General features: G+C 35.7%; 1 protein-coding gene across 1 annotated transcript in view; it reads left to right on the forward strand.

The window, feature by feature from the left end:
• Positions 1-11,242, forward strand: part of KCNH8 (potassium voltage-gated channel subfamily H member 8) — a gene marked incomplete at both ends in the record, with an annotated part of 183,384 nt that extends 172,142 nt beyond the window's left edge. Inside the window, one exon of the mRNA XM_080610383.1 lies at positions 10,532-11,242. Coding sequence (XP_080466509.1) covers positions 10,532-11,242 — 711 coding nt within the window. The remainder of the gene's footprint in view (positions 1-10,531) is intronic.
• Between the last annotated feature and the right edge of the window lie 5,228 nt (positions 11,243-16,470).

Genomic DNA, 16,470 nt, shown 5'->3' on the forward strand with positions numbered 1-16,470 from the left:
AAATCCATTCATGTACAAATGCATACCAAACTTTTCAAGTCACTTTACCTGTGCGCATTTGAATGAAACAGAAGCTCATCCATTCCTGCTCAAGCAATATGACCTGAGGAGTGCAGGGACAGTGTTGTTCTGTAGTGCTTTTTAATCTTCCCTTCCAATAACTTGAAACCTGCAATCGACTATCAATCTGACACTAATGTTCTCTGGCTAAACTGTTTCATACATTCATCCATCAGACTAACTTCACAGTTATACTGCAAGACTAAAATCTATTCTCAGCATACTCTGTCTTGCATTATGAAGAGATTAAAGACAATTTCTTAAGACTCCACGTGAGGAAATATTTAAATAAATCCAACCACAGTTTCTTTTTTTTTTTTCCTAATGCCTTTGGTTACCAGAAATGTCAAGTTTTCTTTCATTTTTCCTTCTATATTTTGTACACTTAATCTAGTTATATTTTATTTCCATATATGAATTATTAGGCTTGTAAACGTCAGTCAGGTTAAGTTGGTCAGATAACTTAAATGTTGTAATTTGACATGCTTAGTTATTCTCTATGAATCTATCTCCTCATTTATATGTCAAAGTGTATTTTTCAGGCAAAAGTCTCATGCCTCATTGACAATAGTTTTTATAGGGCTCGGTCAAAGAACTCAAAAATATCTCCAAGATGTTCACTGACAACACTATTAAGATAGAAAATTATATTTTCCATGTAATACTTTTGAAACAGACAATCAAACTGATACATCCTTTTTGACTTTGAAGAGGACAGGTATTTTTAAAATATGAAGATGTGTTATATGGCTATCCACAAGAGGCAGGTGGAAAATACATCATGGTGGCAGATTCACCCAGGCAGGCACTTCGTGGACTAATGAAATGTTTCAGCTTCAATAGTTCTGGGCTTGTCCTTGCATTTTTAGTGAAAAGCAATATATTATTCTTGGAGCAGTGTAGTACGTTAAACAAAAAGAAAGCCAAATAATTTCCGTCCATGCACAATCTATATTTTTCTCTGCTAACACTATCTAAACAAAATGTTATGCAATTTTCTTGCTCACACTAGCAAAAAAAGGGAAATATGACGACATGCAGTAAAACACTAAAGTTTCCACACAGGGAAACTGAATCCAAAATCCAGAGACAAACTTTTCACTGTTCTGAATATCGCTCACTCTCTTATCTTAGAATTAAGGAGGGAGGATCAGTCCATTTTTTCACATAGTATGCTACGTGTGAGACTTTACTTGAAATACTTACCTCTCAACACTTCTTCAGTCTCTCCTGGGATAGAGATAGATTTGAACCACTAATTCTTGATTTTAAAAGTCAACCATTAGGCTTTCAGGCAAAAAGAAGTCATCATCAGCAGATCCCTACCTTCTTTCCTCAGGAGTGTGACAGAAACAGGTTCATCTATAGACTCTGTTGAGCAGGTATTAGGAGTCCTGTAAGTAAGAAGAAGATAACCTCTGGAGAGTACCACCAGCTTGGTGTGAGACAGAATTTGTTTTCACACTGTCTAACTGACTGGGGACTGCATCAAGACAGAGTGCTAAGTGCTAAAACTGGAAGCCAAACAAGGTTTTGGTAGGTTTAGACATCTTTAGGCAATACCTGAATTGATTTACATCTAACCTGGTTAGTGATAAAACTACAGTAGCAGGAATGCAACCAGAAGATATAAATAGCAAAATATTGTCAAAAAAATCTGAAAACAGCTGTTTTATCACAGCAGAGAAAGATACGTTTTTCTGATTACAGAACCTCACAGAAATTGTAGAACATTATAGACCTACATGAGGCTAAATTACTTATTATAGAAAACCCTATGCTCTGGAAAACACACCAAAATTAGTCTAGGAACCTAAAAGAACATTTATATTCAACTTTGCAGTATCTCTAAAACTAATTTATTCCATGTTTTATAGAGTATATTACATAGAGTTACATCTACACTAGTGTAGACATGTTTAAAATAAAGATTGGTTTTGGTGCCCTGCAGCAGTTGGAAGGAGTATTCTCTAATTTCCAAGGTCATATTTTGTCTTCTGTCTAAGAAGTCCACTAGCAAAGAAAACATCATTCCGCATTCTGACCAAGCAAGAGTTTTAAACATAGAAATATTTACATATGTGAGAATTCTCAATTCAACATGACAATCAGCATACAATGTGGACAAATATAGGGCTGGACATAAAAAAAAAAAAAGTATTAGAAGCAATTCTAAACTGGTGTAGATTTAGATTTCATAGGGAATGCTCTGGACTCAAATCCCAGAGACAGAAAGGCATTCTCCAAGTCCTCCCATGGATCAAAATTTACATTGAAAAAACCTGCATAACTGTAAGCCTGCTTAATTGCATATTCTGTAAGTATTCAAACATGCCCACTTGGAGTTTCTGAACAGGCAGTACTGGTTTGGTACTTACCCAAATAAGCCTATGAGTCCTGCTGGCTTACAATAGCTGTTTCTTTGGGGGTTTGTTGTTACATTAAGTACTGAACACTTGTAGACCCCATCCTTTCATCATTCCATCACTCAATGGCCATTAATGGAAGATTACGACTGATGCTTCAGCAGACTGCAAGCAGTAGTTAAAATACTAGCGGAGTTAGAAACAAACCTATTAAGACATGCAACCTCCTGAAAAAAAAAAAAAATGCAAGAAAGCAGGTCATAAGTAGCCAGCAGCAGCAAACTTTACTACATTTTCCAGTGGAGGTCAGAAGTCAATCAACAAATGCCAAAATAACTGTTTTCATGAAAAGCAATTATATTACAACAGTTCACTAGTTAGCTTAAAAACATTTCAGCTGCTCATTGGGAGAACAAAGACATGCATCTTCCTATTCAGACATTCAGTGCAGTCTGTTGTTAGCAAAGCAAAGCAAAACAAAGCATATCAAAGAGCTACCCTGGAGAAAAATCTACAAAACAAGCTATACCCATCTTAGATATCCAGCAGAGCTCTTGGCAGTATTTTAGGCATATGGCATTCTCTACCTAATCCAAAGGAAAGTTCATTTACCTAAGAATGGGGATAACAGAAGGCAGAACCTTGATTTCATTTCTCAGGGTTTGTTATGTACTAACTTTAGGACTAATGGATGGACAGAATCCCTCTAAGGAAGGTATGCTCTAACGTCAGCACTGTCTTTCTATTAGGCAATGTGACAGAGACTTGAAACACACCCCAGATTCTTACTGTATAGCTCCATGGTTTGGCTGCTCAGCCATTTACCCAGCTTCTTCAATCCCTCACTAACCTCACTTCTCATTTTGAGATGGAACGAGATACAAGCTGATAAAAGGAAATTTCCCTCCAGTTCAGTATTGCAAGGTGGAGTGAAATATGACTATTTGATCTCATACCCCATTTTCCCATTCCACTTAGTCTAATTAATCACTGAATAAAAAAAGGCATGACTTTCATTGTAGTTTAGCATGTTCAGTATGTGGCAGGCTATTCAAACATATATGTACGTGATTTCATACTCAGTTGTAGAGGACATCTTGCCCTGTGCATGCAGGTGAACTCAGATTTCTATGCTTCTCGTGTTTTGCTTTTATGCAAACTTGCTCCAGTGCAGCCTCCTTTGGCCTCAGAATTTGTGGGCTGATCACATACTTTACTACATCAGGAGACTGCACAATTACAGTACTAAAACTGTAGAATGAACAGAGTACTCACATTTCTCCCATTCAACTGAAAAACAAGCATAAGGAAATATGAACAGGGTCAGGTTTTCTACTAGAAAATTTCCTTCTATTTAGCAGCATCTTGGAGTACTTAGTGGAAATTCAGCTATTTTTAATTTTTGGTTTTTTTCATGCAAGTACTTAAAATACTCTAAGCATTTGGCACTTATTCCAAACAGAGAAAATGCATTCACAGGGATATTTCACTTTCATATAACAAAAGGAGCTATCCTAAATAAATAGGTTTATTTTCCAAATCACCTAAAGAAATTTTATAAATAAATTATTTTAGAACATTTCACATCCAGCTGCCAAAAATCAATCTCATTTTCCTCTCAGGACAGGAAAAAAAATGGGTTTTTTTAAAGCAAAATATATTCCTTACTACTAAAAATGTGTGCACATGATGGAAACAGTCATTTTGTAATCAAGTGCCAAAAAAGAAGGTTTGGTAGCGAAGTTATTCAGGCCTTCAGTTTGCATAGGGAATGTACTGTTGAAGTTCAGTTTGCAGCTTGAGAACTCATATAAAGAATTCGCCTGACTTACAGTAATTAAAAACATGTTATTTGTAACAAGTTCAACTATATTATCACGAGAGAAATTATTTTGAGCAAAGACATCCCAGTAGTTCACTTTGCAAAATATCCTTCAACCAAGAAAAATGCAGCAAAAAATGAACTAACAACATTTATTGATGATAAAAACTAATTACAACTAATCTATCAATTTTGGATTTTAGCATGAAAATTTGGCATAAAAGTCAAGACATAAAACCTAGTATTATTTGTGTTAAGAAATAAAAACCTTCTAAATCATAAATACCACATAAATACATTTTTGTTTACTGGGATTTGTAAAAATATATTTTCCTTTTAGCATTGACACTTATATTTACAAAGAATTCCTGCTTTGTTATTGTTCTGTCTCTCTGTCTGCTCTTGCAATTTAAGGATTGTACTCTTTCCAGGTTTGGGGTGTTTTTCTTTTAATGTAAGCTTAATACCTATTGACAGATGAAGGTAACAAAAATAGCTGATGCTCTAAAGCTTAGGTTAATTTATTTTTTAAGCAGGGCATACAGCACATACATGGCATAGGTCCTATATACTGTGTTGTCTTTCTTGCACTTTTCCTTGGTGGAAAGGCACCTGAAACAAATTAAGAGAGGAAGCCATGCACTGGAAAAATCAGCTGGGCACCAAACCTGACTTCAGATTTGAATTAAAAGTATTACTACCATGACAGATGATGGCAATTACTCAGTTAACTTTCTAATAAACATTTCAAGCCCTTCCTGTACTAAAAAGCTCTATTTTCCCAACACCTTAATGTTGGTATGCAAGTTCACCGCTTTTTCTCTTACGTCTCGAAGATATAAGAAAAAGCCAATTGTTGTTCTCCTTCTAAAGCCAATTTACAGTGCAAACACATGCTGTTCCAGCAGATCTCAACAAGCTGAATTCCTTCTGTCTTTGCCCGTCACATGTTCTAAAACTTTTCATTGGTAGCATTTTATTTTGGATTTTCATTGTTTAGAATTTTTAAGTCACTGACAAAGTACATAATTTCAAGCTGTACCAGCCTAAGTGATTCAGCAACATTCCACTACACTGCATAAGCAGAATACTGTACTTACATTCATGCCTCTGACATTTTCTTTTCAGATGTAATGCTTAACATTTATCTTTATTGAATTTCATAGTACTGATATTTAAAATGAACATGAATTCCATTTAGCCATTAAAAATAAACATAAAATAAAAACAGATTGGGGTAGGCTGCCAACACAAATGGTTTGAAATGTGCAGGGATGATAACAAACCATTGATCATAGAATTACAGAATAATCTGGGTTGGAAGGGGCCTTAAAGATCCCCTAGTTTGAACACACTCATAATATAAAGTGTTTTATACTTTTCTGTTCTGTCCTTACTTGTTTAATAGCAGTAACAATAATCTTAGTGTCCTAATTTACTCAAACAGATTAGTTGCCCTGGAACTACCCAAGAGTTGGCTAGTAAGTCAGCAGAGAAAACAGTACATTTTCTTCTTCCCCTACATGATAAAGCCAATTTTACAGCCTTCTAGATTTCTGGATTTATTTCACTGAAACTGAATCATCATATCACTGCACAAATCCTATATATTTAATCTGAACTGAGATTAGCTGCATTGGATACTTTTTTTTTCTTTTTTTCTACTGCAACTAACTTTATTGCTAAAGTGCCATTAAATCAGAAATGCCTATCACCATAATACCAATAGCCATAGAAATGCTGATACATGATCAGTGAGAAGTCCGTCTCAGCTCAACTCTCATTTCATTCATTCAAAAATGCACTTACTGGGAAATAGGATATCAGCATCTAGTTAATATGAGCCTTGAAAGACAACTCATTCTAGTTAAAAGTCTCCCTGACTTTAGGAAGCACCAGCATAGAAGAAACAATGAAACACCAAGGCAAGAGAAAAGCCTACCATGCTCAGTGCAAGCCAGGAAGCTTCCCATAGTTGTCAAAATGCAATTTCCATTTTCAAGAAGCAACTTTTCTTCACTTCTTTAGCTATTCAGAAAAAGTCATGATAAAGGATGTCTGAGTGAAGTTTGAATTGCAAAAGGGAGTAAACAACAGAGAAAAAAATACCAATGTGTAAAGTGTCCAATCAGAAAAGGTTTATTGCATATTTATCCAGGAACAGTGATGAGAGGTAGGCATTCTAGTAGAAAATTTAACATTAAAAAAATAAATAAATTAAAGGCTGGAATATATAATAGAAAAGCAAAGAAATCTTTTTAACCAATACTATTTAAAGCAAGAATCATAGAATCATAGACTGGTGTGAGTTGGAAGGGACCTTAAAGATCATCCAGTTCCAACTCCTCTGCCATGGACAAAGACTCCTTCCACTAGACCAGGTTGCTCAAAGCCCCATCCAACCTGGTCTTGAACACTGCCAGGTGATGTGGCAGGCACAGCTTCTCTGGGCAACCTGTGCCAGTGCCTCACCACCCTCACAGTGAAGAATTTCTTCCTTTTATCTAATCTGTATCTGCCCTTTTTCAATTTAAATCCGTTCTCCATTGTCTTATTACCCACCCTTGTAAAAAATCCCTCTCCAGCCTTCTTGTAGGCCCCTTTTAGGCACTGGAAGCTGCTCTAAGTTCTCCCCAGAGCCTTCTCTTCTCCAGACTGAACAAGCTCAACTCTCTCAGCCTGTCTTTATAGGACAGGTGCTCCAGCCCTCAGATCATCTTTGTGGTCTCCTCTGGACTCGCTCCAACAGGTCCACATCCTTCCTACATTGAAGGCCACAGAGCTGAACATACTACTCCAGGTGGGGTCTCACCATCTTACATTATATAGAGCTTCTTATCATTTTTATGAAAAGGTTTAAATACAATCACCTCCATTCTTACTTAACTACATGGAACAAACTGCATAACAGTTTAATACTGGTAATAAAAAAAATACCCTTTCTAGGGAAACTAAGTAATTTGAAATTGCAAAATACGGCTACTAAAACTTATATAAGTCAGAGCATCAGAAAGAGTTATTATTAAAGTCCATACATTAAAAATATATATATATCTTTAAACCTCTAAGAGATATTCTTACTTTATAACAGAGTCTCTAAAAAGGTATGAACCTGAGAAACACCTCTTGCTAATTAAAGCTATATCATCTGTATAAACCCCAGTTTCTGTATTAGGAAACACTGCAGTAACTTCAAGTTCTAGAAACTGTTAAGGCAACATTTCAAGTATAGCTGGGATCTCAAAGATCATTTTAACGCTGTCTGCCTAGCACAGCAGGAACTATTTGTACAACTAGCTGTATTGCCTAGCAATAATCACTGAACTACTGAAAAGAAAATAGCTTTAACAGCATGCAAGGAATTAGTCCTTTCACTCAGGAGGAAACTGTACCGCTTTCAATTTCTGTTTCATAGACTTAAAATTTCTTTTGCTTTTAATCTCTGTTCTTTCACACTTTCTGGAGCACTGTGAAATTGTTAACATTATCGATAAAATTGTTCCCTGTTAAACGTGCTTATTTGCAGCTGTTCAAGAATCACTGCAGGGTGTAAAAAGGATTGCATAAACAATATAGCATTAATAGCAGCAGTAATAGTATAAGTGTAATAGTGTAAGTATATAAGTGTAGTAATATAGAGGTAGATGGCAATTAATAGTATTACAGATATTGGAGGTAAGATTAACAGTTTGTAAAATCCAGAGAAGTTTTTAAATTATCCAGAAAATTACATATTTGCTTTGCCTGTGTGACAAGCAGTGTTTATCCAAATAGATGTTACTAAATTGTGGTCAATTTCTAACAGAGTTTGGCATAAATAGTTTGGATTTTAAACTATCGTACTACTGGAAGTTATTAAAGTATACATCAAAGGCTGTTTTATCAGGTTAGTTCCTATGACTGTGTGAGAGCAAGCTTATGAAAAGACAGCACTCTAAGAGCTAGGTGACACATCAAAAATAGTGTCTGGACACAAAACAAGTTGTAATTAGCAGAAGTTCGAGACTTCCACAAGTACTCAGGCTGGCATTGATTTTTACTGTATTGTCTCAATGAATTGGCAACAGAAACATGTTAAAGAATAATTTATTTATTTTTAAAGCCTTTAAGTAATCATCATTGGAAGAGGAAAACATGAACCAAACCAAACAAGATATCTTTGTGGATACCGTCCCCATCCCTGGAAGTGTTCAAGGCCAGGCTGGATGGGCAGATAATCTAAATGATCTTTAAGGTCCCTTCCAACCCAAACCATTCTGTGATTCTATGATTTTAAAGTTGCAGATATTTTCACACAACATCCATAGTAAGGTGCATACTCAATGTGATACTTATCTACAGAAAGCCCAGTAAAATAGATGTAAGATGGGAAATTAGGTACAGAAAACAGTTGTTTTATCTGCTAGGAGTAGAGAACAGTGATGATGCTAAAAAGCAGTGATGACCACTGAATCTATGTAGCCATGGGTTTGGTTGTCCTTCTTCCCCCTTTCTTTCCAAAGAAGCTTTTGGAGGTTTTGTAATGCCATCTCCCAGTTCCCAGTGGAGCAAAAAGTTTCCTGTGTGATTGATTTGTCCAGAAATCTCACAGTGTGTTTCCTTACAGGCCGACAGTACCAGAAACTTTCTTTTGCTGCTTTAACCCCACAGAAAGCCTGTTCGCACGTCATTTTCTTAACATCTTTTAATCCGTCACATTAACTGAAGTTTAGATGTGCTACCTAGCATTCAAAGCTTTATGTCAGTTGGCAGAAGGAGATCTCATGGTTATTTTCTGCCTAGCAGGACTTAATTAGGTAACAAAACAGAGAGAGAGGTGGAGAGAGAGAGAGACACAGAGAGATCCTGTAATGTGACCCTCATGAGTCTCCTCCAATTAAGAATTTTTCACTTCAGGGATAGTGTGATCATTACAAAACTATTAAACAACATGATGGGTTTGAACTCTTAGCTCAGAGAGAAATGAACAGACGCAAAGGAGCTATATTGGAGATTCCTTCTTCCCTTCTAACTTTGAATTTCTTTATCTTTATTGTGCCTATATAACTGTCTTTTCAGCACCTTTTTTTTTTTTAACTATCCTATCAAAAAAAAGGAAAATTGTATTTCTGTTTCTGGTTACATGAAAATTAAGCTAGTAGGGCACCTAATTGGTGGTGCTCTTATTTCAGGGCAAAGAAAAGCCCTCTAAATTAGCCTTGTTTCCTTTTTGATAAGTGGTTTATCCTTCTGAAGATAACTGTGCTCTCCTTTCTTTTTTTCAGCAGAGTATTTTCAATAGCCTCACTATGAGAAACTCTATTTTAATAGTATTGACAGTGGTGTGACCTGAAATAGATTCATTAGCTGCCATGGAGACAAAGTTCATTTCTACCTCTTGATAGGTTGATTTCTGTTTATTAAAAATAATTGACTGACTTTAACTTCCTACAAACTTGTCCTTAAAAAAGAAAAAGGAAAGACAAACTCATTTGAAATGGCGAGTTGCTCACTTCTATGCTTGAGTTAGGCTTTTCATTTCCCAAAATATCCCTATAATGTCCTAATGAATATTCCCATTGATATTATATACCAATTTACTTCAAAATATAAGTTCAGAACTTGTCAATCTCATCCTGACTGAAACCAGCAGTTTTGGGGAGATTAGAGACTTCATATAATTCATGTGATTAACTGAATGCTATCAATGGTTTCAGCATTAAACAAAAAAAAAGAAGTCTAACAGAATATATGATTCTTTCTTTTGCATCTACAGCAGAGTAATCTATGCTATGGATTATTCTCTCTCTGTGTTATATGTAATACCTTTCAAGCATAAAAATAACTACGTAGGAGCTAACCATTGCACATGCTTTTATATTGTTTAAATGTTTCTTGATAGCAAGTGGGGTTTAGAGTTTCTAGGTTTTTTAGTAGTAGTCCGCCAGATTTCATGCAACTTCGTCTTGCATCTGACAACTTTGGGTATGGATTTCTTTTATTTTACTATGAAGACAGCAGTATTTATTTCATGTGTGTATTTATGAACAAGATTTCAGAAGATCTCTTTTTTTTTTTAATTTCATTCATCAGTATAAAATTGGTTAATAAAAAAGGTTTATGCGTTAAAATATTTAACAATTGATGAAGAAGCTACCAATGTCATATATTAGTAAAGTATATTTCTTTAAAGACCTTGTGCCACAGGTCAAAGCTGATATTGTTAGAAGGAAAAGAAGGTATGTATGTGTGTATTTCAGGCATGACTGCACAAATATTGTGATATTTTGCCCTGTCATAACAGGTCACAACTTTAACTCAAGAAGTCTCACAATTAAGTAAGAACATGAAGAACGTGATGCACCTTCTGGAGAACCTGCTTACCTCCCAGAAGACTCCAGGGTTCTGTGCTGTGCACAGCATATCTCGAAGTCCTACCCTGGACAGTCTTCAGTCTCGAATGGCTTGGACTACGCATCAACCTTGCACATACATGCAAGCTGGGAACTTTACTTGCACCAAAGCACAACCTTGCCGCAGCAACACATTATGTGACATTTGGAATACTGATCTGTCCTCTGTAGGCAGCAGTCCCCAAAGAACTGAACCCAACCTGCAAAATTCTATGGATGGTGAATTTTATTATACACCAGGCCTTCACAATTCCCCTTCCCAATATCAGGTAATTCAGAAAGACAATCTGCAGTTTTTAAGGTGCACCTCTCCCCATTCAGACACTACCTTGACTCCTCTTCAGTCTATTTCAGCAACTCTTTCTTCTTCAGTATGCTCTTCATCAGAGACATCATTACACCTTGTGCTCCCCAGCAGATCTGAGGAAGGTAGCTTTAGCCAAGGAGCAATCAGCTCACTAAGCCTTGAGAACCTGCCGGGATCATGGGACCTGGAAGGAACAGCAGGAGTCGTTTCTGCACAGAACCCAGATTTCCCAATAGACATTGCAACAAGCAAAAAGGATGTTAAAGATAAAGATTACCAAGCCATAGACGTATGAGAAACACTGAAGTGGTACTCGAAGCATGTGTCACAGCTGCCAGTTTTAAATTTAGACTGCATGACAGCTTTATTTGACCTTTCCTCTGGCGATCATGGAGACTTACAAACATGAAAATTCAGATTTATAGAAAGTAAGAAAAGGTATTGACAGTTCATACTACAGGAAAAAAAAAAAAATCTAGACTCTAGAAGCACGTTGAAAAGAATTTTGTATACAGATATAACTTACTTGTCTGTTTGGCAGACTTTTGTGATAGTCCAAAGACCCTGAGGGTCAGAGCAGCTGGAAGTCTAGGACAAAAGAACTGTCATGGGCGGCTTTTGTTCATCGAAGCAAAGGTTTTCCCTGAGCATCTGACTGTTGTTCCTAAACAATATCTATAGTACTGTTTGCTTCAGGTGATTGTGGGTCCTGCTGGTCTGTTTGTCAGTTCCGTGAAGGCGAAGGGACAATTATCGCTGCATGTCATCTAGACAATCAACCAAATAGAGCTGGTAGAGTGATTAGTTGTTGCACGTTATTTGTCATGTAAATTAAATCTTTTAATTTATCTAAAAATACTATTTTTATATACTTGGTATGAAACGTACTAAAAATTATTTAAAATATTTATAAAGAGAATAAGAGTTTGTTTTCATTTTGGTAAAAGCTTGCCATTTTAACAAGAAATGCACTACCATCATGTATTAGATTAAATACTATTTATTGCTCAGACATTATGTAGTTTACAAGTGGATTCCCTTTTATGTGCATGCAATTTGCAATGAATGTATTCATGCTGGTGGAATACAAGTAAATTAAGTTATTATTTTACTTTAAAAAATAAAACAGCGAGAATGTTGTATCCTATACTAAGTCAGCAATCACTAAAGTGAATTGTTATATTTATAACGTTAAGTACCCTTGGTTTGTGTCTTAATATTGCACTATTAGTCGTAAGACCAAGTCAACATCTTAATATACACCCCTGTTTTGGGATTTTGTATCTGAACAAGAAAATTAAAAGGGATGGAAACTATTGAGTGAACTGAGGTATATTAAAGGATAAAATTACAATGCTTTAGTCAGAATTAAATAATTAAGTTTAAAATATTTATTTATGGGATGATATTTTTACTCACATATATAAAATCTAGCTTTGGCCTTTAGTTAAAAAAAAAAAAAAAAAAAAAGATCCTATAGGTTTGGCAAATTATTTAATCCAGAGATTGATATAATGTTCAAAGGAAATTTTAAGGGTTTTTTCAGTATCTAACATATTAAAAAGCTCATATTGCTACAGTGCAACCAGAGCTACTGCTTTGCATTGGAATTTTGATTTATATACTTGAAGGTGCACAATATGCATCATACTTGCATGTTCTCTAGTAAGCTTTCTAAAAGTGTTTACAACCCAAAATACATGTTCTAAAATAGAAAAGTAAATTAAGTTACATTTAATAAAATGGTAATTGTTCTTAATTTTTTTTACAGAGCACAGACTTTTGTTTTACTTCCACAAGAGGTTGTCCTTAAAAAAAAAAAAAAAAAAAATCCTCAAAGACTAAGTTCATTGTTAACATTTGGCTGTGCATAGGAACACAAATCTCAACTGAAACCCTGTGCCCAGTCTATATCTTTCAGCATCCTTTTTCCCACTGGTACAAATTAAGGACAAATTGTCATCTCTCATTTTGAGCTGCCTGAATTTTGTCAGGGTGGCTGTACTTCAACATGAGTGTTTCTATGTAGACTTTCTTATTTTCTTTCTATTCCAGCTTTCACTTAGTTTAAGGTTAAATAGAGAATGCTGATTAAATAAGGCATATCCCAGAAATTAAAAAAATCCTGTCAGAATAGCCAGAAGCTCTGTGGCAATAGGGTACTGCCTTGTCTCAGCAGCCAGCCAACACACTGTATAGCCATGTCCCTTTCCTGTCCTCATCATAAAGTACAGGTGTTTCCCTGGGATGCACAGGCTCATACAGCATGGCTGTCTGCAAGTCCTGATTCATCACTGCTGCTTTCTTCGTATCACATAGGGTAACCTGCCCTCAATGAACTACACAGGCTAATCTAAACTCACCATAACTCCCAGCCATTGACTGGGACTGCACAAATATACTATTGGCCTAACATGCTTGGTTCCCAATATAAATTAATAATTTCCATTACATATATAAATTGGGAACAGTATTTGCTTTCTCATTATTTGAGCAATACATAAACCATTATGTATTTCCTTTAAAGCTCTGGCTTTATTTTTTCTTTTCCAATATAAACACCAGTGTCATGAGGTTAAAACTGGATGTTTTGTTCTGGAGTTTTTATGTTAGTTTTATATAAAAGTGTAAAAAAGTCAGTGGAAACAAAAAACTACTTTGCATAAATAGCCATAGCTTTACTGTTGTACATTTAATTCTCAAATCAAAAAGATGCATGTGCAGTAACTGAGAAAAAATGGCACAAGGATCTGTCCTAAGTAGTTCCTTGTTTCTACAAATGTCAAATATATCCTAAACAACGTTGGCAAATGCTATGCCATTTGTAATGGCTACAGTTTGAAATAGCATTGTCATTACGTGGACTGCACAAAGTATATAATGCGAGCATACTGCTTCCCAGGGAAAAGCTCAAGGAGCTTTGGAAAGCACAAGAGTTCATTCTAGATCAAAGCCAATAAAGTGAAGAGGAAGGTCAACAAAATAGAAATCTGGATTTTAAGGGTGGTTCTGTTTTAAACTCATTGACATCATTATATTATGAAAGCCTCAGAAAAAGAATCTCCCAGGCAGCTTTTGTTTGAAAATATCTGGCAACCAATGCAGAAAATTTCAGTTTTAAAGGTAAAATGACAATTCACAGGGACAAATGGGAAAGCACATACATTTGGAATGGAACAGCAAATTCCAAACAGGATTACCATGAGCAGAACATTTCTACAGATAGCACGGCTATGGAGGATTTCTGGGTTTAAAGCAACAACCACTGTAATATTCAAGTAGTGCACTCAAAAGGTGTTTATTATGAACATCAATACAAGCATTCCATACCCTAACATCCAGCAGCCCAGACAGTTTACTGTATTCATTTTAGCTTTACAAAAATAATAATAAAAAAAAAAAAATCATTTTTGTGTCAGGATTGTTCTTCCCATGTAATTCTGCACCAGTTTACTTCCTAAATTTGCTACAATTTCTTCCTTTCATTTTCTATCACTGTTAGTTTCTTCTTCTGTACAGTAAGTGTAAACTGTATTTATTTATTTCCCCTCTCTTTTTTTTTCCTTCACCCAATTCCTTTTGTATTCCCTTCATAGCATTATCAAACTCAACCATTTCTGCCCTCATTTCCTAGTCATTTTCCTATAAAGAAACATCCTAGGCCTGCCACTAGAGAATGATGTGGTTACTGAACTGTCATGCAGTAGGACAGCAGATTTGGTCTGTGTCAAGACTCAAACGGTAAGCCACCACTCTAACCAAAATTTCATGCACTATCTTCTCCCAATTCTGCATTACCTTCATTGAATATGGGAAAAAATTAAAAAGATAAAAGAGGCACTGAGTAAAGAATAAAGGAAAAAACCAAACATGGAAGTAGGATCCCCCCATGAATTTTCGCCTATCTTCTGCTTTTATACCTTCAGATATATTTTTAAAGAGATCTATTTGTGTTGTACTCATGACGACTACTAGATTCAATTTGAGAAACAAAGTTTATCACAAATTCTGCAAATAATCATAATTTTTTACAAGTCATACCCAGCTCATGATAGCCCTACTTTGACCCATCAGTTGGTTACCTACCACAAATAATTTACTCCCTAATTAGCCCATCTGCTAACTGCACACAAGATTTTAAGTTACTTTATTTTATGAGACAGTTTTGTAACACACTTTGTCAATAGCCTCACCTGGTAGCCTGTAAAAAAAATCCTGTTTGGCAAATAATGTTTTGGGATGAAACAATCTGTTCTCGTACTTTTCTGCATCTTCTTACTTTATCCTAAAAGCATTTGGTTCTTAAACCCCTCTCACTGGGACATTTTGCAGATATTTTGTAATGTTGAGCCTACCAAGGAGAGGTCACATTCTCAGTTTCTAGAAAAACACTTCTAGCAGCTTCTTACCTCGGCATTAAAAAAAATGAAGCTGTAGGTGGGAATCAAGGCAGCAATGGACTGAGAATAAGAAAAGGGAAAAGGTTGGTTCTTGTTTTCCTTGCTCCATCCTCCAACTCAGTTAGGGGAATTAGCACAGCAGCCATCCATTCCAGCAGCCTACATGGTATTGAATCTTCACTCCGAAAATCAGACAATCTGTCACGGGAAACCTTCACCCATCTTCCTCAGTATCTACAAATCGTCAAAATAGTGAAATCCTATGAAAAACAAACAAACAAACAAACATAGCTGCAAGTATGTGAGATGATGCCACACACAAAGTCAGTCTTATCCTTTCCAAGATGAACATAAAAGTCATATCATTATTCCCAGACCAACCACTGACCCCCTCTGTACTTCATAAAACTTTCTTCCAAGAGTCACTGTATGTCTCTTACCATGCACTGTCAGTGGCAACAACAACGACAAGAAACAGCAACTTCCTGCTTCAAAACCACAAATCTGATCCTTCTGTTTAAAGGAAAAGGCTGATGAAAAGAGAATTTTATTTTATACGTGCCTTGATACCAGAATTCTCCCAGACTTTGGAAATCTCTCAAAGAAGCAGGTTAAGGAAGGCTAAGGGTTGAAAGGCTCATTTCAATTAGAACTCATAACCACAAAAATTGTGCAAGAGGAGTAGCAATATCTTCCTCTTTCAAGTTGTTTTAATGTTTAATATTTAGTATGCAATCTTACATTTATGTCTTGATCATGTATCTTAAGTCTTGGAATTTATGCAGAAAAGATTCACTCTTGAATTTATTCCCTTTCCACAGCTCTTGAGAAACCTGTTAATATTTGCCATGGTAAACCCAAAGGCTTTATACATAACCAAGAAATGCCCAGGTACAACAGAGCAAGGTAGAAAAAAAAGGATGGTAAACGACTTTATCTTCAATGACATGAAATTGTATATTACATATACAATATATTGACATATTACAATAAGAATAAAATATCAACAGAATTAATCTCACATGGAACAAACACTTCCACTAACTGCCTTATGAGGAGCACTGAAAAGAAATGTTTCCTCAGTCTTCTGATTTTCTTATCCTAGGTGTTTTGTTATCAACCT

Source organism: Psittacula echo (genome assembly GCF_963264785.1).
Source record: "Psittacula echo genome assembly, chromosome: 2".
NCBI lineage: Eukaryota > Metazoa > Chordata > Aves > Psittaciformes > Psittacidae > Psittacula > Psittacula echo.